The sequence below is a fragment of the Bombus terrestris genome, chromosome 4 (genome assembly GCF_910591885.1).
Source record: "Bombus terrestris chromosome 4, iyBomTerr1.2, whole genome shotgun sequence".
Taxonomy (NCBI): domain Eukaryota; kingdom Metazoa; phylum Arthropoda; class Insecta; order Hymenoptera; family Apidae; genus Bombus; species Bombus terrestris.
In genome coordinates this window covers 15,086,680-15,110,210 of record NC_063272.1, presented here as the reverse complement: position 1 = coordinate 15,110,210, position 23,531 = coordinate 15,086,680, and the positions used below count along the sequence as shown (strand labels likewise).

Below are 23,531 nucleotides of genomic sequence, written 5' to 3'. Positions count from 1 at the left end.
TTCCACCGCAGTGTGTCACCGTCTCACGGTACACGCATGCATGCACTTGAACGAGCAGGCGCCGCTCCATTTACAAACGCGCGGTCATTCAGCATTGTTAGATTGCTCGCTAACACGACATTAATACATCGGGCAAGAGTTATGAGGCCGCGACATGGCAGAGGTAAGGGAAGGAAGGTCGGGACTTTGAAAAATCGTCTCATGCGCTAAAAGCATCAGAGATTAAAATTAAATCCGGTCGCCGCCGCCCTCTCGATACACCACCCTCTTCCACTCACTCCCTTTCTTCGTCGCTCACCCTCTCTGCCTCTCGTTCTTTCCTTTGCTTTGGGGCGCTGCGTGCTCGAAACTCGCTACGTACACCGCCGCGTTTCTCCCCCATGGCTGCGAGGGGTCGAGGCGATTTTTTGTTGATAATTAAACGACGATAAATTACGCCCGCTAATCTCGTTCCATCGAATTCCAAAGCGAGAATTTTTCACCAAATATTTCGAAGTAATCGCAAGCTCTCCAGACTCGTTCTCCCGGGGTTGTTCCTTCGCGTGTTGGTAAATTCTCGCGGAAGAAGAGATCGAGCAAAAATAGCGAGAAAAATTACACACCCCGAAATAGCAACTAGAACCGAGATCTTAGCCAGCTTGCTAGCGATTAAGAATTGTTCAGGGGTGTAGGTTTTTGAGTAAAAATTCTGGATGACGGTTCAAGATGCGTTCCTTTCGTCGAGGCATACTTTAAAAGTTGGTCGTCATAGACGTCCGAAGCTCTTTCTCTTTCGTTCTGCGAGTTGGTCCGTGGTATCGTAATATCCTTCTAAACAGATCGAAAGCTTTCACGATCTCTGCTCCAGTGACACCGTTTGCACGGCGATTCGACCCAGAGTCAAAGGCTGGAAAGAAACGGTCCAGTTTTGCGGCTCTTTGAAAAATGAGACGGTCGCGCGCGTTTTATTTATTTGCATGGAGCCTGCGTTGCCGCATGGACTCAGCACTTTCCAATCTTTTTGCGCATGGCCGTTCGAAGGTTTTTGACGGACCGGCCAGAGAGTCGTTCGGAATTTAATTACGGTACCGCGACTGGCTTTTCGGGTGAGTGACCGGGCCGAATTTACCAGCGTAGCGGTGTGGTTAAGCCGAAATTGCCATCGTACGCGGCTGCACGAGCCGGGTGCATGAGCCGATAATTGAAATGCATTTTTCCGCCGACTGGAAAGCGCCGTGAACCGGTGTATTTAACCCGCGACCTTTTTCCCCTCCATGGAGAACGAGTTTTTCATCCCAATTTGCTCGGCTAAAAGCGATCGAACCCCGAATTAGAGCGCCATTTCCGATCGACACCGTTATTCGCGCTCGATAGCTCTCGTTTCCTTCTTTTTCTTTTCTACCAGGCATATGCTTATGAACGTCGATGGATAGGCGAGGTAGTTTTTATCGGGACACCCGGTGTGTACATCGATTGCGCGACTACAGTTTCCTACGGTTATCGTCCGCGCTGGACCCATACGGTTTTCTACGCCGGCGGCGAAGGTGGCGTTAGCGTTCCATTTCGCCGGGAGAAAGGATATTTCAATTAAAAATCCATTTTTTTGTTCTCTCCATACGCTAATGGGGCGCCGGTTTCATTAAAAGCTCGTCTTTTTGGCCGTTTCGAGTGCCGTGCGATTATTGTGTGCATTCTAGTCATTAAGTCGCGCGTTAAATCCGTCGTTTCGAAGGTTCGTGTTTTTAATTTTAATATTTGCACGGGCTTCTGAATTTTCACGGTTACGGAATTCATCTGGGAAAATTACGGGTTCGCGGTTATTTCCACGGAAAACAAACGGACAACGAACGATAGGAAACAAGAGGCACTTGTCAGAGTCGAACTGATCCCAGATGACGTTTCTACAGGAATCCGATTAATCCAAAGCCCATGATAATTGCAACAGCCGCGCTGTCAGATATCCCGGTAAAGCGAAATCTGTTCGATGAGCCATTAAGAGGCGAGTCGAGCATCGATTCCACAGGAAGATACTGTTCTTCCTTCCAATTCCGACGTTTCCGTAATTGCCAGCTTCTGTCGGAGGATCTTAACCCATGGAGAGGAAGAGACTGCGGGAGCAGGGCGAAGAGGTAGGAGGTACGGATGAAAGATCGAGAGATGAGCCGCGTGCGAGAGGCAAAAAGAAAGAGGAAGGGAATCGGAGACGGACTAATCCCCTAAGATAATCCGGCGCGAAAACAAATTAAAGATGATAATACTCGGATAATGGGTTTTTGAGCATCGGCCTGCTTCTGACTTCTCATCGAACAGGCAATTTCGGTTTTCGTGGCTGCGATTTGGCGGCCTCGAGCCACCGACGGAACAAGGCAAGACGGAAAAATGTAGGAAACGAACGCGAAGGGAAATGTAGTGGGAAACGAAATCACCGAGGGACGATAAAGAGCGGCGGCCACACCCTGACGCCGGAGACAAATATTATTGGGACGAGATTAATCGTTCGAGATGAATCCACGCGGTGGAAAATTCTTCGTGCACGAGACATCGCATCGGCTCGTATTTGCTCTCCCCTATTCCTGCTAATACGAATTTCGAGGATATTGGTCGGAGGATAGAGGTTTCCAGTGTTCGAGGGTAGGTACGACGCACCGAACACCTATCGTGCGTGTGCCCCCTTTGCAATTTCGTGCGATAGCCGCCGGTGTCTGAGAGCGGTAACTCCATCCCTTCTCGAGTTGGCGCGAATCGGAGACAATCGAAGCAGCATCGACCAGGGTATTACCTACGGTAATATATGCGAAACACGGCTTAAGCTCGCTTATATACGCGAGAGAATAGGCGAGGAACGAGAATGTACGAGCCACGGGGTCGCTTTATTTCGATTCTTTGGCTCGCTGATTTTGCGAAAGACGAAGCATTCTCAAGGGGTGCATCGAGAATGTGGTCAAGGGGTTGAGCGATCGAGTCGAGATTCCCTCGTAGCCTAGCGCCTATTCAGACAGCTCGAGGAACACGGTGAACGGCACCGCCGGTTGTTGCCAAAAATATTCCAACTATTCCAGCCCATTAATAGTCAAGGACACTGATACCGGATGCGTCCTTCGTCTTACACCCGGTAGAAGTTGGCGGACGATCGCTAAGTCTCATTCGGCTCGCAAAATTCGTGTTTTAGAACTAGATCGGGAGCCTAGATCTTCGTGACTCATCGGTGTTCGATCTTTCCGTAACGTTGGAAATGTCGATTAGATTTCTCGAATTCTTCGTAATTCGTCCCAATTAACGCTCTCGCTTGTTCGGAACAATGTAACAAACACGGTAGACTATGAATTACGCAAGTTACATGGGAATTACTCAGTTACATCCCGCGGCTGGTCTACACGTGCCGACTGGTTAACGAGCAAAAATTCAAACAATACACGGAAACAGACAATAGCCGCGTTTCCATTCTCGACCGAGGAGGTAGCGTTACACCACGTCGAATAATTAACGATCAATGGCACAGACGAGCGGCAACATTTTCCACAATTAAGACGAGAAATACCGCGATGTTGGCGAGTACAATAAAGTAGCGACGAGACGGGCCGGGGCGCGAGAACAAAATTCCGCGGTGCGACTGAACGCATTGACGCGTCGACGTGTGACGCGTTAAAATGATCATCCCCCGAAGCGGCCTGTGCGCGCATCCACGCGTCACACGAAAAAATATTTTACCCGTTCCTGTCGAGATGTCCACGACGCAAGATGTACGAGAGTTGCGAAGCGCGGGACAGTAGTTGTCGACGGATAAAAAAAACGAGGAAAAGAAAGGATACGGGTCGAGCCGGGTAGCGTTTTGATATTCATTATCGGTGGCAGGTTGTCAGCGAACGAAACATAATTACGGCGGCGGTTGATCCGCGAGTCTGGTCGCCTCTCTGACGGCTTCCTCTGCGCGTATCCTGTCCAACCGGTATCTCCCTCTCTTTGCCAGCCAGCAAATTATATTCATATTTGGGGGATTACGTCGACGATCCCTCTGGATCAAGAGAACCTTAAAGGGCCGACGCTCGCCGTGCTAATTATTTCCCGGCAGTCTCCCGCTCAGATTCAATTTCGCCTCGGCGGACACGGCCCAAACGATGGAAATTACTCCGTTCCTTGCATCGTCTTCGAATCTCTCACTAATTACGCTACTTGCTCGGTCTTTGGACGAGCATCGGTTCGTCTTTTGGTGATCAAACGTCAAACCGAAAATTTCAACGATGAGCCATACGAGATTTTCTTATTGCCACGCGATGCTTCGATCAAATGAATTTCTAAAATAACGAAGAGCACGTTGCAGTTCGTTTCGTCAAGCTCGCTTCGCTTTAAGTTTTACCTGTAACTTTGGGAATCTCGCGAGCCATACCTAGAACAGGACGATAATCTGTCCTGTGGATTTATCGACATCCACCGTGGGAACGTTTCTCATGTCCTTCTTCGCGGATTCAGATGCCGCAACTTGCAGGACTGCTTCTCTCTAATGCCAACTCGAAAGTAGGCTAAGCCGAATTCTCGAGAACTTCTGAAACAATGCGGCGACAGAGGATTTAACGACGAACGCAACGAATGACTGTAGCTGGTGGAAAAGCTGCTGCTTTTCATCGGTATTTCGCGATCACTTGCTCGGTGAAATAAGTCGTTGAAACACCCCATCCACTTGAATTCTCTATTCTCTCGCGCCGTCTGCTTTCGAGATTTAGTGTACGCAGTTGTGGCGTTATACGATTCCGTGAGTGTGTAGGGTAGATCGAACGACTCTCGCAAGAAGGGGACCGTTTTGGAGATTTAAACGAGAGGTCTGTTCCTTTTGAAATGGAAGCATATATTCGTTTTACGATACCGTATAATGTAATCGTTACAGCTCCTCGTGATGGGACTTGAAAAACACTGGGTACTCGACAGTCACGGTACTGGAACACAAAATGTCATCTATTTTATCCAGTATACGTTGCAGTATTCAGTAGAAACGTGACACCGGCGTGTCTAGGCCGCTGTTCAAGTATAAACACGTTATCGACATGAATTTCGAGCGAGCAGAGAGTAGGTACAGGTGTTGCAGTTGGCAATATCGCATGGAAATGGACCGATCGCGAGGTTGCATCGTTCCAAGATGTCGCCCGATTCTCTCGTTTGCCGCGGATCATTTACTATTCGCGTGTCACGGTACACAGTAGGAAACGTATCTAATAACCGCATTTATATTCGCGTCGCGTAGAGATCGACCCCTCGAGAAGTTTGAGTTCGGCTCATCGGGAAACCGGCTCGTTGCCTTCGTCCTGCGTCCTACGAGGATTATGAGTCGCGTGTATGAAAAACACTGGCGTCGTCGGTGTATCGGAACAATATGTAAAACGAGAGCGAGATACCAGCGGGAACAACATCGGGACATAGGGAAAATTTATCGTCAGAGTTTTCGCGAGATTTAGTTTCTCGGATGGTGTGTACGAAATACAATGGGAGTTCTTCGCTTCTGAAAGAATTTCCGGGTTACCATGAACACGCAATCGTTTCTTTTTACAGATCAAGTTCGATGCTCCCTATGGTCGATCGTGACGAGTGTAGAAATTGCCGTAGCGGCTGAAATATTTTTCGGTCAGCGTCGAATCCCAATGCGAGTATTCTCGACTTCTTACGGAGTCTTTTGCTTTAGAATTTCGAGGGGCTTGCAAAATAGAGACCCGTTGCATCGACGCGGAAAATTAATGGCACAATTTTCTTATACGTTGCAGGGATAAACCGACGATTCGGTCGGTGTACAGATATTTATGGCTTTTATATTCTAGGTCGCTTTTTGTCTCGTTCGTTTGCGTCCTTTCGCGCAAGAAGAAGTACATTCTTGGCATGTACTTTCAGCTTTTCCTTCTAAAGTTTTTACCTCGTCCTGTCAAACGTCGTTCGTTCAGCCCTTCCACGGTTAACACGGGGTGAGAAGGGCGAGTCACGAACGCTGGAATTTACATTTCGTAGGTTCGAACCTCTCGAACGCGTTGAACACGAAATCGCGAGTCAACGAGACGTCGTTGAGCACCGAAAACAATTTCGTGACGAGTCGAATTTACATTCGTCTTGCGAGTCGACGATATTCAACCGTACGAAAACCCTAATTAGTCGTTTCTTTGAGCGAGACGAAATTCTCAACCATCTTCACCTCGTTTGCTTCTCCTGCAAGGTATAATAGATTCTAGCCGAATTGCGATATCCTTCGTGCAGGTTTATCCTGCAATCTCGCGTAACGTGTAATTATGCTTTAAACAGACAACCTGCTCTCCAAGAGGGCAGAAGGAAAAGAGTAACAAGGGAGCGTAAAAATGGCAGGTTACACGCAGCTCGTTATCCCAATACCGAAGAAACTTCCTGCGGTCGCGAATGATCGTTTCACAGGCCTCGCTAGCAGGGGCGTCTTTAAATTACGTACGCCGGAGATGAGGAGGTACGCGTGCCTACCCGATAGGAGAGTAGACGAAACGAGATGGTACAGAAAGAGCAAGAGAGAGGAAAGGGATCGACAACGGGCTCGTTTGAGCGTGCTAAACCGTCGAGGTTAAACCGCAGTCAGTCGTCACGGACGTGGCTCGTAGGATCGAGACAGGGGTGGATTCCGATAGACAATGGGGGTGGTATCGTGGAATCGCGTCCTGGCACGCATTGTGCGCATCCCCTAACGATGCCCGATTACTATCCCCCGTTGGTTTGTTTCGTGGGGTCGCGTTCGAACGGCATCCTCTTGCGATCTCTCGAGTTAAGCGACGATCCTTGTTCCGTTTTCACGATGGGCTCGTCTATGCGGCCCCGAGCAAATCGTTTCGAAAACGCGCACGTCCGAAACGATAAAACGAAATTTATTCTTTATGCGACCGTGTCGATAAAAGTCATCGAGGTTCCTCCTTCTCGGTGTACTCGTCTCTCTTTCTCTCGTTGTTCCCACATCGAACAGCGTGTTACGCTTCTTAGAAACGCGAACGGCTTTCAGGTGGATGTGAATCGTGGAGGGGTTCAAGAGGATCGACGTGACAGAATTTTGAAGATAGGTATCCAGTAGTGATCGATGCTTTGGCTAAAAATCTTGATTCATAGCTCACAGGTGACGTCGTGGGATTTATGGTCCTCTTTTGGCTCTAAGATTTCCTCCCGATCTCTCGTTCCGTGGCTTCGTGGAAACCTCGTGACGTCAGGTGCATGGGAATCGACACGAACCACGAACATAAGGCGTATCGACAGTTTCGGCAGGCGGATAGAAACGATCGTAGATTCACTCGCAAGGACGATCCGTAATCTCGATAGAGCGGCACGTCATCGGTGTGCCATCTTTCCTCTCACGAATCGGACACCGGATGGTCCGATTCGGTGGCCGGAAGCTCTTTGGGTTATATCTGATGGCGAGAACGCGAGGAATGTCTCTTCTCTTGCATGGTTTCGTACGTGCTCGATTTCGAACGAAGAAGACCGAGAAAAGCGGCAGAAAGAGAGGAAACAGAGCACGGGCAGAGCTTTTTGCGCGAGGCTCTATCGACCCAGTCGAAAATTCCAATTTATACCGCGCGACGGAATAATTAGCAATGGCGGGAAATGGCGCGGCGGTTTTTGCGCGGGTCTTTATCACGATCAAACGAATTATTCGACATTACTTTGGTGGTGCGGGTTTCATATAGACCGGTCGGGTCGAGCTGACACCACCGCCGGTCAGGATAAGCCAATATACGAGCAGGCTTACCGTTAATCCGGCGATTTTTAAATTATCTTCGCGAAATTGCGTCCCGCCAGGATAGAGGACAACTTCTGAAACTGCCAGATAGCATTGCCAGTAGTGACGTCGCGCCGGTCCGCTTAGCGTTGCCAAGTTCTGGCCAGCTAGGATCACGTTTGATCCTTTTGGGTATACGCGACTCCCTCGTACAGCGTCGTGTCGCGTCGACACGTGTCCCTTCACCGGCCAAGGACCGATGAATTTCGAGGTTCCATTTACTCTATTTGAAACGCGGAGCTTTTTAACCTTCCTCTTCCGCCCATGCAAACTGTTGCCTGTCTAGGTTTTCCTTTTGGAGCCGCGACGAACAAAATGTAAACCGCCCCGGGGGGTCAGCGAGAGCCGGGCCGACTCTGCTTTCTACCTTTTTCCCTGTCGGAACACCGGAGCGGCACCGGCGCAAATATTAAAATCTTCTTGGCCCTTCCGCGCGTTCCGGCTAATTACGAACGAGCGGAATCCGCCAGGACTGCGGATTATCTCGTCCATCTAATCGCGCGTTTTCGATTTTGCCCGTGACACTCGGAGAAATTCAACGTACGGTTGAATCCAAGGACGGAAGAACCACTCGAAGTGAAAAGGTGACTGAAGGGAAGAAAGAGGAAGCCCTGTGGAAGACTTTGCTGGATTTTCTACGAGCAACTTCGATGGAGAGAGGCGAGGCGGAAGATAGACGAACGAACGAAGACGAGGTCTCGTTTGCATGAAAGATAGAGAAGGAATCCAGGGATACGACGAAGAAGAGAGGAATCGAGGAAGGGAATGGTTGCCGACTCGACCGCAAACACCTCACGTAGCATCGCGTAGATTAAAGCCTGTCCCGAGTCGGTTGACGCTTGTGTGGCAATGTGCGTGGCAAACGCGTGGCGAAAACACACGGGAAATCTTGCGAGTTCGCGGCAGAAAAGGAGACAAGGAAGCGTACGTACGTTAGAGCCAAGCGCGAGGAGATAAAGCAAAAGGAAAAAGCCTGAGCGAGGTTCGAAACGGTGAAGAAAAATCAACTATGGAATACTCGTCGGGATCAGACATGCATTCCGGGGAACTTAGTTTCCGTAAGCTGTCGTATTTTGGGGGGCGAGGATCAACGATACGCCGCGCAGGAGCCCGGCAAACTTTTCCAATTATCTTGTATTAAAAGGTGGCGCGATCGGGACTGAGGTTGTCGCCGACGACAATTTTTTACCTACAACCCCGAACACGAATGTCTCTCGATGCGTGAACGGCATATTCGAGGGCGTCTCTTCAGCGTGCCGAGGGGTGAGCCTCGCGAGAGACTACGAGATATTACGCGTTCGACCGTCTACATCTGCTTTTCCATATCGCTTGTCGCACCGCAAGGGGATGGAACTTCAATTTTGCGGAAGGCGTCAACGTGCCTGGCGAACAACCGCTTTAATCGGACGAATTCCCGCACTTTTACGATCGTGATTCATCGAAGGCGCCAGCCGCCACCCCCTTTGGCTTCTCGAATTTGCAGCCTTAAGCCAGATGGTTTCACGATCCATTCGATGTAAAGACCTTGGTCATCTTCGACGCTTATGCCTCTTATTACCTATAAAAATATGTCTATATCCTAGTTAGTGGTATTTTCACGGACAAAGGAACACGAAACGATACTTAGAGGAAAGTCTTAAAAACCTGCTGGAATATGGAGTCGGTTTTCTGGTTTAACCAGAAACGGACGATGGCGCGTCATCGAAGACCATAAACGCGCACGAGGGTCGTGCGGCCGTAATTTTCAGCCGTAAAAGAGAGGTATAGGCCGATGGGTGACTTAGGCTAGCGTCGCGTTAGCCTAGTCGTTATTATTTTACTGGCTCTAAACGGCCGCCACTGAATGCGCGGGAGCGAAACAAGAATCGTACACGATCCCGACTAGTCGATTCTGTTTCTAGGAAACGAGCGCGAACGTTAATGCACCGTTACGTGCTGTCGAAGTACAGGAGTTGCGAGCCTCATCGGGGTAATTCGAGGGTATATTTGAGAATTTTACGCTCGACAAACGTTATACCAGTTATAGCAGGCTCGCGTTTAAACCTCTTATTCAGACGGCAGCTATCTGTAATGCTTTCATTTTTCAAAGGTCATCGCGTTTTCATAAAAAGGCAGAAACATCGTTAGGTGCACTTTGGTTACGGGTTGAAAAGCACATGCACGACGTAGAATGTAATACGTTTAATTGAACAGCCACGAGCGTCCCGGCGAAGAGGCTCGATGTTATCTGAACACGAAAGGTCGATGAAGTTCGGTCTCGGTGCACGAAAGAAGAATTAATTCCTGCCCGTAAAGTTTCCCATTATGTTAACAGCCCCTGTGGACGATAAACTTCCCGTGAATCGCAATTATATGGCGCCTACGTGCTCCAGCCGTAATATATGTATTTCTCTCCGTACGTCAGATTCGTCGGTCGTAAATGGAATTACCTTGGCGATAGAAAACTCGTACGATATCGGCCAAGAGAAACAGAGAGGAACGGTAAGACTGCGCGAAGAAAAATTGCCGGAGCTGCGCGTGAACGAAGGGAAAAAACGATTCGACTTAATCCTCGTACGCACTTACGCGGAAACGTGGCGTGAAAAGCATTCACCGTGGAGCCTGGATCAGTTTCCTCCGGATATAATGCCGGTGAAATGGTCGCTTTAGTATGATATATGTATCACTTACGCGGGGTGATAATGAAAAGATTTGCTGGCTCTTTATGACTTCCGTGGCTGTTAACTGGTATCCCGCGTTGCTTTCCCTCTAACCTCTCTCTCTCTCACTCTCTGTCATCCGAGATTTTTTAGTTTCACCGTGGTGCACGTTCGAGCCACGACGCTATCGCTCTCGTTGCACTCGCAGAACTTGCCTATTAATTTTTCATTAGCCACTCATCCGATGAAATTAACCGTCTCTGGTGTCTTTGACCGCGACACAGGACCAAGCTGCAAAAGCAGAACTTTCATTCGCATCAAAAGAAATTGATATTCCCTGGTGCACGACTCAAAGCTGATCGCGTTGTCTCTTTCGTCCGCGTATTAAGTCTTTCGCTAGTCTTTTTGTCTGTCCCGTGGCGTAACGTTCGTGATCCGGGCGAAATCTCTGGAAACATTGGTTTCGACGACAGATACCTCTCTTGCCTCTAAATGTAATGACACTTCCACTTGTCGGCAGACAAAAGGAAACTTAGCGAGTACAGTTTGCTGTCGGATTCTACCGTTCCTTGTGAAAAGCACTTACCACTCATTAAACACTCGAACATCGCTGCGACACGACCCTGAAACTATCGTCCGCGAGGAAACATTCTCGAAAGAACAAACTCGTAAAATCGCTCTAAACGCTCTTCTACGTTTACATTTACACAAGTTACGTGGACTCCGCATAGTTGTGCCCATTTCTCGTCGCGATGCAATTTCTCCGAGTTTCTCGAGCTGTTTGGTAAATCCGGGACGACAAATCTCGCGTGGAGAATTAGCAGGCGCGAAGGCGCTTTAGAAATCGCATACAGTGTGCAGCATGGCGTATCAGCTGGTAGTTAGATGGATGAACGATGCTGGGAAAACGCGGCGCACGGTTTCGCGCGCCATTATTTCCGCGTGCACGCTAAATCACACTTAAAGCTCGAGCCGCTCTTCTCGAATGTGCGCTCTCTACGCCACGACCTTCCACTCTATTTCCACCGGCAGCTTTTACTCTCGGAGACTGTGGCCCGGTAACGAGTCGACGGGCATCGAGCCGAGGAAAAATTGGATTCCTGAAATTTCGAGGCTGGAATTTTTTAATACGCGCCTCTCTCGTAAATGTTGCGTCTGCCGTTCGTGCTCTTCCTTCGAGAGACTTCAAAGAGGTTGCTCTCGGTCGGGAATTTCTCTTCGGCTAAAGAGTCAAAGAGAAAGAGGGAGGACATTTCCGCGAGTACACGGGTTTCGTGCGCGTTTTAATTGAGCAAGTACGAGCAGCCGGGTTTTCCAGCATCGGCACGCGACGACTACTTGCCAAGCGGCAGAGGATGTTAATAATATTCCCATCGAGTCGATCGTCCGTTTATAACCTCATAAACTATTTGCCGTTTAGAAAGCCGCGTCTCGCGGTGAATTTATCAGGCGAGAAAGCCTCCCCTGACAGCCGGCGCAGCGACGTCCGCAAACATCATTTAGCACTCTCACCCACGCGAATTCCCCGCGTGAATTCAACGAGTGTCGTTGCCTAAAATCGCGTCACGGGAAAGGAGCTTGAATAAACAACGCGACCGTGGAAAGAAGGGAAATCATTTATTAATTCGTCGCGAGAGTTCCGAGGAATTAGGCGGAATGGTTCGGTTGGACGGTGGTCGCGTCGGAGGGTGAAAATTCCAATGTTAAAAGCTTCAGTTCCCTAACTAATATCGGCGTGGGTCGCTTGGATGAAATCCTCACGACTCGCACACATTTTTCTTTGGTCGATTTAAACGCTGTCTACGAGTCGCGGTCGTGATAGCCTCGCGCGAGCTTTCTTCTCGTTTTGCTCGTTTTCTGCCTTTCCAGCGTCGCCGTTTTTTCCCTCGTGAATTTTATTTATCACTCGCGATACCCGTGTCGCGCAACGTATAGCACGTCGAATAAATTCGCCGAGTCTCGAAGCGGATCGCGGACGAAAATAAAGCGTGCGGCGCGCGTGCCGCTCATGCGACACCTTCGTTTTACTAGTCTTGCAGCGGCAGATTCTCCGGAGGCCGAGTCGTGCGACGGGTTAGAGGTCTGGCCACGGTTGAACGACTCGATTCCCGGTCGCACCGACGCCACGCGATGGGGCTGTTTGTCGCGCGCCAAGTCGACCGAGCGCTCGCGCTTTAATCAGCCCTGTCCTTTACTTGGAAATGTTAACGATGCTCTCGTCACGGTTCCCTTATTGTCGCAACAGTGTAGACTTTTAAACTATTTCGCAGATTCAAATCCCCTTGCGTGTTTCTTTGGGAAATGCATGAAAAATTCGAACGAATAGCTCGTTCCTAATAGACGAGCCAGTCGTAAATTTACCAGCGCCGCGAAAACGTTTGAACTACGACTAGAATCACACTGGCACGCTTCCAAACTCGGTGTTCGCGCAGCCACCGTAACCACAACTACTCTGGCATAACACGGCGCTAAATATCAGGGTAAACGAGCGGCTGAACAAGTCGAAGATTTAATTCCTGTAGCGAAGGGTGCTGCCCGTGATAATTCATCTTTCGTAATGTCGCGCGATTCGAAGGCGCCGATCCGCGTCACCTGCACGTGGTTACACATCGAGGTGGAACCGGCCGCGGTAAGGGCGCGTCGATGGGCCTCGAAACGATCGATCGGCTTCTACTGAATCATGCGGGTGTCTGGCGCGAGCCACACGGAATATTTCACCGCGGTCGTTCGCTAGGACGAACGAAAGAGCGCCACTTAGGTGGGGAGTAATATACGTTGCCGAGGGCGGTAACTGTCCCCGTATATTACGTCCCGCGTGTCCACGGGGACATACATTCCAACCGGCTGTATCCACGGTAAACAATGTTGCGAGAGTCGTGCCTAAACGATTCCTCGTGTCTGCAGTTATTTTGGCAATTAATCGCCGGCTCCTGCCGCTGAAGTATCGCGTTTCTTGCGTCGCGCTGCTGACTTTTTCATTCCTCTTTGCTCCTATCGTTCGTTCGTGCGTTCTTTCTTTCTCATTTCGAGCTTTGATTCTTCCTGCCGTTCGTCCACTCGATTCGCAACTGACGATCAAAGACGACGATGACGAAGGCTTTTAACGATCGTTCTCCCGTGCTCGGCCGGCACGTACCGCAAAGTTTCACCATCGCGGTGCTTCGCTCGGTGATATCACCTAGGTAGTCTCGACCTCCTTTTCCGTCGATATTCACCGGCCAAGAGATCGACATCTCACGCCCGCCGCTTTGTTACCGTCTGTTGTTCCTTTTACTTCTCGGTTCTGCAGGGTGTTCGATCGCAGTTCGAAATTTTTTAAACGGCCAGCAACGAGAAAGCGTCTATGTGCCGACGACACGACGAAGTTTATTATGGATTTCGCGAAGCACCGCGTTCCAAGTTGCTGGAACTTTTATCGAGAAGCAAGCAATCGCCGACGAAAAAACAATGGAACAACCGTCGTTTGCACGTGTATTCCGAGAACGATCGACCTCTCGATCGCAGCGTTGGCAACGTTTTTCTCTCCTTTGGCCGCTTCATTTCTCGCGTATTAAAGTAGAATTAAACAGGGTCCGGCAACGAGGATGATGGAGGAGTGTGCATATGAAAAATCACCGTCTGAGCGTAAGCGATGAAAGGATATTACGATTGTTACGTTTTTCCTGTTAGAATCGTAAATCTTCGCTGCTGGTTTCCGCCAACGTACCACCGACGGTGTACGGGTGTTCGCCTCGCTTCGTCTCGTTTACAAGCGAAATTTTCTAGAACCGATAAGCGCGTCGCCTCGGCTCTTGCTCTCACGTGCCACTTCGCGATCCGTGCACGTCTACGGAAGTTCCGATCGTAACGCGCTTTTATCAGCGCTCGATAGGATAATGTGGAGTGGTCGTGTAAGTTCTTCCACTCGCTTTGTCGTTGACGAGTTTCGCGGTAAACAATTTTATCACCTCGCTACGAAAACTCGTCGAATTTTATAGCTATTCCTACCCATGCTACCCTACTACATTGCCTATTTAGTTATAAATTCAATGTATCGAAACTTTCAACTTAGTTCTCGTTGATTTCGCTTCGAGTATCTACGCAAATTGCCTTCCCGAGTAAATTGCTTTCCTCCGATTCATATTTAAAATTCTAACTGATTCCTGGCGCGGAGGGCGATCAATCTTACTTCCGAGTCGCCTCCCCGGCCCTATCCGTCTTTCCAATAAAACGATACTCGCGATAAACCTTTCGAAGCCAATTAGGGGCTAATTGATTTTAACTGTAAATCTATGAGCCCTTTCCTCGGCCGGTTCTGCGGGATTGCGGTTAAGACGGGCACCGGAGATCTCTGCCAACCAGCCAGTTGTTCCCGATAAATTTACGATGACTGAACTCCCTCTTCTTACGCTCCACGCTCGTTTTCGCCTGTTTCCAAGCGTTAATGAGACCCGATCGCGTCGTGCCATCTGTCTTTCCGCGATTCCTTTTGTCTCGCTGCCAGTCTCTCTACCCTCTTTCCGTTTCCGCATCCATTTTGCGGAAGAGCTTATTATTAAACGTTCCTCCGATCGACTCTTTATCTTATTAAAAAGCTTTCGCGTAATAAGCGTTCGAAAGGAAGCAAATACCATTTACACTCGTGAGTGCCAGTTGCTTTATTATTGTGGATAGTGCATAGCGTACAAGAATTTACTACGTAAATATATTGGCAGATTTAAAGGTCCATGGCGGAATTAGTTGACGTGAACCGGTTGATTCGCGTTCGTCGGATTTTCTAAGGAACGACCTTTTCGATGGCCCTTAACTGTAGACAAAAGTAATCACGTTGGAAACTCGCAGCTCTCCATTGTTCGAACGTTTCGATAAATTAAAATACTCACTGCAGCCTAAATACGGAACGCAGACCTGTCCCTTGGCACAATCGCTGTCCTTCTTGCAATTTTCATGCGTTTCCCGTTTGCGCCGGTCGTCCGAGATCTGCACTGCGACTACGTCCGACTCGTCCTGTCGTTTCAAACAAAAAATTTGATCGCGAGACAGTGACACAAGTTTGATCGAAGTGTAGGTTGAAACGTATCTGAAATAATTCTACTCCATTGGCCAGCGTTTTTCGCTACCTTCTATCTCGAGCAAGAAGATTCGGTTCTTTTAATACTTCCGAGTGATTTAGTACAAAAGGATCGAAGCGAAAGCTTCTTTTACTCACTGATTCTCCACTGCGATCTCCTAAGCGGATCACGTGAACCTCTGGCTCGTCCTGCGGGTGAAGGACCAAGGACGATTAGAACATGATCGCGATTTACCAGAAACGATTGAACTACGCGTTTGTTCGGTAGGACTAGCTCGTATCTTCGTACCTTGTCGTTCTTAACGATGCACCGCGTTGCCGAAACAACGTACACGAGCAGTAGAATCAGAAACAGTCGGCTCATCTTCGCTTCTCGTCTCGTTCACGCGGTCTTGCAAACACTGTCTGATGCTAATACGAATTGCTCTTTAAATACACAATCTATGCGTCATCTTTGTCGTAAACCTAGATCCATTATCGTTACAGACAGGTAGCAATTAACCGAACAGGTTAACTAATCTTCGTCGAATTGTCATACCTTTGGATTATTATTGGAAAATAAACTGGAAAGTCCATAGATGAAGGAAAGATAGCGAACGTCATAAACCACTGTCAATCGCGATCGCTTCATTTTCGCACAACGGTCTTTATCTAAATTGGAAAAACAGAATGGCCCGTAAAACGGGTCACGAATTCCAACGAACGACAATTACGTTCCGCCGTTTACGAGCCATCGTTAGAAAATGCGTTGTACGGCATGAAACGAGGCGACTGATTCGTGTCGATCGTTCGCGATATCATCGCGATTCGGTCGTTTCATTAAGCCCGCTACGGGTGAATGAATTCCGTAAAACTCATATGTCCGGTGAAAAACGAACATTGAACGAGGAAGGGGAGAGGCTTGTTCCACCCTCGGAAGTCCACCACGTTCTTCCTGTTATCGCTCTCGTTTCGACGCTTTAATTACCAGGCCCATTAATAATACGATCATTACGTACGGCTAATAATATACTGTAGTTGATTAAAAGCATTCTCAAATATAACTTTAAAAATTCATCGTCACGTTGAAATTATTCGATCGTTTTTAACGTTGCAACAGTAAGTTTCATAAAACGTGAATAATGAAATATCTTTTTCGCAAAAAATTGGATGTTTAGGAATTTAGAAGAACATCAAAGGCTTTACCCAACCATTTCCATATCACTCAGTGATGGAAGCATATAAAAATTCGTCGGCCCCGTCAGGAGCATCCGTTTTACGCGACTTTTTACGTCCTCAGAGATTAATTATGCATGCCTGATGTAGCTACGGTCGTTCGACGAGAATGTCCTAGCCTGTGTAATGGTTGCGCTGTTCGAAGACGCGGATACGTTGAATCGATCCAGGACAAGTATCATAAAAGTCGGGAATAGATTTATCATTCGACGTAAATTTCTGTCATATCGTTCTGCGACTCGGTTCTACTTTTGCGTCGATTTCGTAAGAAATGACAGCTCGTCGATCAATAGATAAGACGACTCGCGTTCAAAACTAAGACGAGAATCGCGCTAATTAATGGCTATCGAGTGAAGATACAAAAAATTCTGTTTCATGCGAAATTAATAGCATCGAGATGCAGGATTTATAGATCGGGAAATTTTATTACATCTACCATGCAATGTTTTCCAGTAATTCGGTTAATTTTACATTTTAATATACGATTGTTCTGGACTATAAAATAATAATAATAATAATTCAAGTTTAGCGTAATTCGTAAATTTATGCTGCACAGGGTAGAACAAAATCTCTGATTCCACCGAAGTTCGATATTTCAATTCGTGGAAACACAAAGTTCCATAAGGCGATAAGTCTATTCCGTACCTATCCGACAGTAACATCACAGCGAGGGTGAAAGGCGGTCGCGTTTGCATAGTCACGACAGAGATGTCGAAGTTGCGGCCGAGTCGAAACCAGCGGTCCCCCGGCGGACACTCGACGTGACCGGCGGTCCTTTGTTCGCTTGATTACCGAACACCCTTGAAACTAGTCATTAGCTTGGCAAATAGAGAAGTCCGTGCCCGCAAACCCGCGAGTCGGAGATGGCAAGGTGTTCGCTTGCGAATAATTGGCCTGTGAATTAATTTGACCGCGCATTTCCTAATACTATTCTGTTTTATTTAACTCCTCGCCGGTAACGAACTTTTCGAATGCGAGCACGCACACAGTTATTTATTTTATTTACGCGAAGTTGGTTATCCTTGGAACGATTTAACGGAGGACAAAGAGCGGTGCAATCGATCAAACCTGAAAAACGCTATTCTTGAAAAGGGGAATTCGCAAATAAGTAAAGTAAAGAGGAGGAACGCGATTAGATGCGATTCCAGCGGTGACACGCCGAGAACCTAAAAGCGTCGTAAGGTCGACGAAAGAGTTGGCGGAACGCGCTCGAGAGGCTGCGACGCTTCGTAATCTTGCATAGAAAAAGAGAAAGAGAGGGGGAAAGAAAAAGAATATCGCGTGGAAACGGTGCGAGGAACGGGTCAAACGACGCTTAGCGATACAACTGGTAGTAGCGTTAAACGGTCGACTCGGCGTCGGACACGCGCGAAAATAAATGGAAGGAAAAGGCGTCGAATTCAGCGAGATCGTCAGTCTCGTATATTTAGACCGTGACTCTCTGTGTGTCGCGACGCGTCCTATCCTCCCTCCCCTGTCTCGTATCATCGTGATTTTCGCGTGTTCGTTATACGTCTTCCGTTCATCGACAAAAGTCCCTTAATCCGTGGAAAATAAAATTGGACGCGGTCGATCGCGTCGGGATTAACGTTTCATCGGATGGACGGCGAACTTTATTCGGCTCTGGTCGAGTCGAATAACTGGTTACAATTTCGGTCGTTGGCGTAATCCGGTTCGAATGGAGAATTACAAGTTAAAATTTTACAGACTGATTATCAGCGACGGAGGCATCGAATTATTTAATATCGATACGCTGGTTTGGTGGACGCGCGGGCGGGGTGGGGGCATCTATTATTTGATATTGATTTCGTTGAAAGCGTGTACACTAGTGTACAAGTCGGCGCGATTCGAATCGTGGGAAAGCAGCTTAATTGGAACGATTATCTACCCAGTCAAAGAGATAGCGACCAGCATTTCATGATGCACTTACGTAACGATTAAACCGCGTGTATAGGCCACGAGGATACGTTCGAGGTACATCGTTAACGATGAAACTAATGCGGGACTGAGATTGGGTGGCGTGGTCGATAGAGAGAATTCCCTCATCACGGAGCTAAACCGGGTCCTCCACGCTCCTTCCCATTTACGTGCGATATCTCGTAGTTCTAATAGCGGGGCCGTCTTGTCTTACAGTTCATCGATAGGCTGGTATTGAAAAATTGTCGTAATTGTGCTTAATCCGTATTACGTTATTAAATCGATTAAAGTCACGATCTGCCGGTTACTCGCTTCCACGCGATCAGTCGAATAATTGACAACATTAAGTTCCTTTTTCTCCTTCCTAGTCTCGAAACCATAAATGATAAGCGATTATCGCAGTGGTCAAGTGGTTCGTTTTTTGGTAACGAAGCATCGTTAAGTATCTCTTTTCAAAGGAACGGCTCTGTTTCCTATGGAAATCGACGGCGGGACGTTTCCTCTCGAGCGATACCGATCGAAGGGCATACATCTTCGTCCATCCACGAGACGTCGCTTCTGGAAAACAAACTAGCTCCGTTTGAGAATGCAGTCGCCACCCTCGTGTCTCACATATAGACTAATTTCTACGAGCGTCCCTCGTGACGTCTCCAGGGAGCAATGATGGGGCTCGAACAGAGCCATTTGCCGGTGTGTAGCCATTGAATTCTATCCATTTATTCGATTCGAGCCCGCAGAGACGGCTGGCGAAAGTTTTAATTTCTCCATACGTCGCGTAATTTCTTTCCCACGTTAATTAACGTCACGCTTAAGTAGCCGTAAATGAAATCGAGATGCGAGAGATAAACATCAAGGATTTTAACGCTGTTTTACGATCGCCAAAAGATACGGTAGACTCGAAACTAGCCCATCATCGTAGCTTGTCATAGATCACGCGTGTACGAGGCATTGTGAAAGACTCGAAGGCATCGTAAATATACACATATAGCATAACTGTGTGCTACAGAGTTCGTGACTTAATCTGCAAGGGTATCTAGGCTATTTACGGCCGCGTTACACTGCTCGTAGATTTATGAGCCGATTCGGGTTTCGTGCTTTTAGATCTTTACTCCCTCGGCCCTTTCCCTTCTGCTCTTTCGATACCGTGGATCGACGCGCCGTCGTTTAATATCCGCGATGCACCGATACCCGCCGCGCATTTGCGTAATTGCGCGCGCGTTTCCATTTTATCCGTTGATTTTTCGCGAACCGCCACGCCGGTCACATCCGACCGGTATTTCGAACCGTCCATTCAAAATAAATAAGCAATAACCGACGAGGTAATCGCGAGAATGGTCAGAATTCAGTGATCGATTGGCCATTTTTGTTTGCCATTGAGATTAAAATTCGAACTTTGAAATGCTTTTAATAGGATAATACTAATGGCCGCTGTTACTCGCTTTTCCCCCTTACTCGTAACAGCGCATACGCGCAACCAGGAAAAGCCGAAGAACTCGCGAGTTTCTCGGAATCAGGCGGAACGAGCGCGACTTTTCTCGGTCTCGCGGTAAGCTTGGAAGACCGCGAGCAAAGTGCGAAACTGAAAAGAAATAAAGGAGAAGGATGATCGAGCACGTGGATAGGGGTTCCGCGAGTCTAAGCGTACACACGCCAGATTCTCGCGGTTTCTTCGAAAGTTCGGTGCAACTATGGCGCATGGAACGGCGCGTACAAGACACCCCGAACACGATACTCCACTCCGAGAATCTCAAGACGACGCACCGGTCTGGATTTCCGCTTTAGACTGCTATTATGCCAACGAATCGCGAGTTAGGCGAGAGTGAACGTCAGCCTTAAGCCGAGCCGCAGTGATATATCCGCAATCGTATAGCTTCCGGGCTTTTCTCGGCATCGAGTCGTGAAAATTCTCCTAAGATTTCCGCGAAGTCGTGTCTGTACGTCCGAGGACGTGTCCGAGGAACGATTCTAGCCTTGGCGGGATAAACAAGCGTCATAAGCTCTTGGTCTACGATTTGCGTGTCTAATTAAAAAGTATCCGATAAATATTGTTCGGTCGAGCACATGAATCGAGCCGAACGAACATCTTACGAATTTAGTTTCTCCCTCAGGTTGAAGAGATGATCGTCGTCATTTTTTCTTCCGACCCTCGAGGGACGTTTTGATCTATAAGTCAACTAGCGTTCTTTCGTTCTTAATTGGGCCACGGATTAATTCCCTTCAAGTGTCTGACCGCGACGATTTATTCGACGAGAAGCAGTGGTGGCAGGAGAAGCGGGAGATAAGCAAGACAGAGGAAAGTAGAGGAAGAGCGAGGAGGATTACGAGGACTTAACTAAACGGACAGCGTCGGGCGGGAGGATGCTTCTTGACGTTTTATCGCGACACGCGTTGCCCGTTGCTGTCGACCGATCGGATTAAGTGCCGTCACGTGGAAATTATTTGGGAAGCGTTAAATATCATCGCGATCCGGCCGTATAGTTAATGAGAGGACGCGAACAACCGAAAATACGTCGCTTTTGCGGCGATGACAATGTCTGGAAATTCGAACGATCGACACGCTGGTCTCTATGTAATAATTGGTAATTATTTAATAAAGCCGAAGAGGCGGCAGACGCATTGTACGGTTCGCAATACGTGCCGGCCGCGCCATATCCAGGCAAAATATTCGAATATAATTAACGCATGCGACACCTTGACGTTTTATCCGTTTCCGGACCGTCCTCGTCACGGTTAATTAATAATAAGCGTTTAATTAAGCGAATGGATGAGCGCTTTTGCTGATTGCGTTCGCATTACCGATGATTGTGCATGTTGCCATTTGTCATGCTCCGGTATACTGGGTGTGTTTAATCAGTCTAGCATCTTGAGACTTGAGACTTTAAAACTTACATATTTCAGATTTTTAATTCTAAACTGGAAACTTGACATTTTGCTATTTCTGCCGATAAATCCTGATAAATGAATTTTTTTTCCGGTAAAGACAAACCTTATAAGTAACGTAAAATCGAAACTAGATTGCGCAAGGTGACAGTGCATCTCTGATCCACCTGGTATATTCACAGGATCGACGCGAGTGTCATTTACGGCACGTTTTCATGGCGTCGGCGTGCTTCGTTCGGCCGACAATTCGGTTGGCGGTCCGTGTCACTGTCACAATGCGATCCACCGTTGAAACATATCGTTCAATTATTCCTAAACTAATATTTATCACTGACTGGCGGGCCGATGGCGCTCCACCGGGGCGCGCATTTATCGTAGCTTCGCCCGTGACGCACCCCTGCTTGTCGCGCGTGCTCGCCTCCCTTGAAATATGAACGAGAAACGTTACGACTTTGCGAGATTTTACGAGCCATCGTAATTCCGCGGTGCGTTATGTACGCCACGGTCACAGCCGGAGAGAATCGTAAGGGAATTATAGAACGCTTCCGCGTCCTCTGCGTTGCGAGTGGGAAAAGGCAATGGGAGGGACAGAGAGTCGTTTTTAGGGTGGTCCATGACACCACTTTAGGGCAAACTTCCCGGTAGTTCGTATCGAGCTGCAGACGAACGTGGGGATAACCAGTATCCGTCTTAATTTTCGAACGTAGTTCGTAAATAAGTTTGTGTAGAAGTGGATCGCCAGGTCGGGCGCGGGGATGGGGACGCGTCTAACTGAATTATGGGAATTAGCGAGCCGGTGATTTGGCAGGGGCGTCGAAGATTAATGGAAGGAAAGGCCGAACGATTTCAATCGTTCGTCTTTTGTCAACAAGTTGTTCTTCCAGGATTTCGGTCTCCGTTATCTTCGACTAGTAAGTTCTTCCACTCTTGTTGTTCAATTTGCAAGTTAAGCGTCGAAGAATTATCAGTCAGATTCATCGGTTAGCTTTAACCGCTGGGATTTCGTAGCTTAAAACCGGATCATGATATAAGATCGTCGATTTTTCTTCGCTCTCAAGCTGGTTGTTGCGATAAAGAAAGTAGTTAGGCAGCTAGGAGTTTTACAAACGACACTGTCACGCGTATTGTACGTTCGTGCGTCGGTCGCGATTTCGATTCCGCGATTACGATCGAATTTCACTCGTCCTTTCTCGAACGGTAAGTCCGGGCTCGAGCATGATAATTAATAAACAAACTCATAGATATGCGATAGAGCGTCGGGGTGAGCAGGTCGCGTGAGATATTACGTGCTGAGGGGTTGGTTCGCTTATCGACGATTAGAAACGCGATTGCCTGCTCGTTGGGATGTTTCCCGATCCCCGTGTGTTCGACTTTCCCCCATCCCCCTGCTCGGTCGCCATTTTATTCGTTCGATCCTACTGTCCTTTTTTATTTCCGTTTCGAATGGAAAAAGCGACACCACTTAAGGGATGAAATGGTTTTAACGGGAAAAGTAAGGAGAAGAGGAAAAGTGGTCGGAACGGTAGGCTTCGTGGGACGAAATTCGCGGTAAAAGTCTAGTTGTATCGGGCAAAAACAAGGGTGAGTTACGAGCAAAGGGTGCGTCGGTTGGTCCTCTCGCTCGTTCCTCAACCTCCGTGCCCTCGCCGAGTGGATAATTCGAGCGATACATTTGAATTTCCCGCCATTACCTCATCCCACTAAGTATCTACCGTCTCCTCTTATTTTTCCTAGTCCCCATCCACTATCTACATCCCTTCCTGGCCATCAGGAATTTCCATTAGCTAATTACCGACTCGACGGATAGGCGGATCTGCGTTTTTGCCTCTTTTAACCCTCTCGATGGTCCTGCGGATTAGATTCCTTCGTACGACCTTCGAGAAGCAAGGAATCCCAAGATCGGACCAATTAAAACTCAATTAACATATCAGACGCGCGAAATTTGAATTTGACCTAAAAATCGAGTCTGACAGTGTGCTCGGCCGTTTCCAAGACTAGTATCGAACGAAAGCGATGGTAGAATTCGAATATAATAATCGCAGATACGATTATTAATCGTCACGGTCGCTTTTCACTTATTATTTTCGTGATC

General features: G+C 48.0%; 2 protein-coding genes across 5 annotated transcripts in view; one reads left to right on the top strand and one right to left on the bottom strand.

Moving 5' to 3' along the window:
• The window catches only part of LOC100651674, a 256,328-nt gene that overhangs the window by 106,839 nt on the left and 125,958 nt on the right, over window positions 1-23,531 (top strand). The window lies entirely within an intron of this gene.
• On the bottom strand, window positions 14,990-15,872 carry LOC100651794. Its single transcript, XM_003394870.4, has 4 exons — window positions 15,717-15,872; window positions 15,566-15,616; window positions 15,240-15,363; window positions 14,990-15,163 (listed from the first exon to the last, which is right to left on the bottom strand). Exons 1-4 carry the CDS (start codon window positions 15,789-15,791, stop codon window positions 15,093-15,095), a joined length of 321 nt encoding a protein of 106 aa, XP_003394918.1. The 5' UTR covers window positions 15,792-15,872; the 3' UTR covers window positions 14,990-15,092.

Bases quoted from the DNA above. Each gene is read 5' to 3' on its own strand.
- LOC100651794 (XM_003394870.4), bottom strand. From the start codon at position 15,791: ATGAGCCGACTGTTTCTGATTCTACTGCTCGTGTACGTTGTTTCGGCA. The intron at 15,617-15,716 runs GTACGAAGATAC...CTTCACCCGCAG, and splicing joins GCATCGTTAAGAACGACAAG to GACGAGCCAGAGGTTCACGT. The intron at 15,164-15,239 runs GTGAGTATTTTA...TTTTGTCTACAG, and splicing joins CGTTCCGTATTTAGGCTGCA to TTAAGGGCCATCGAAAAGGT.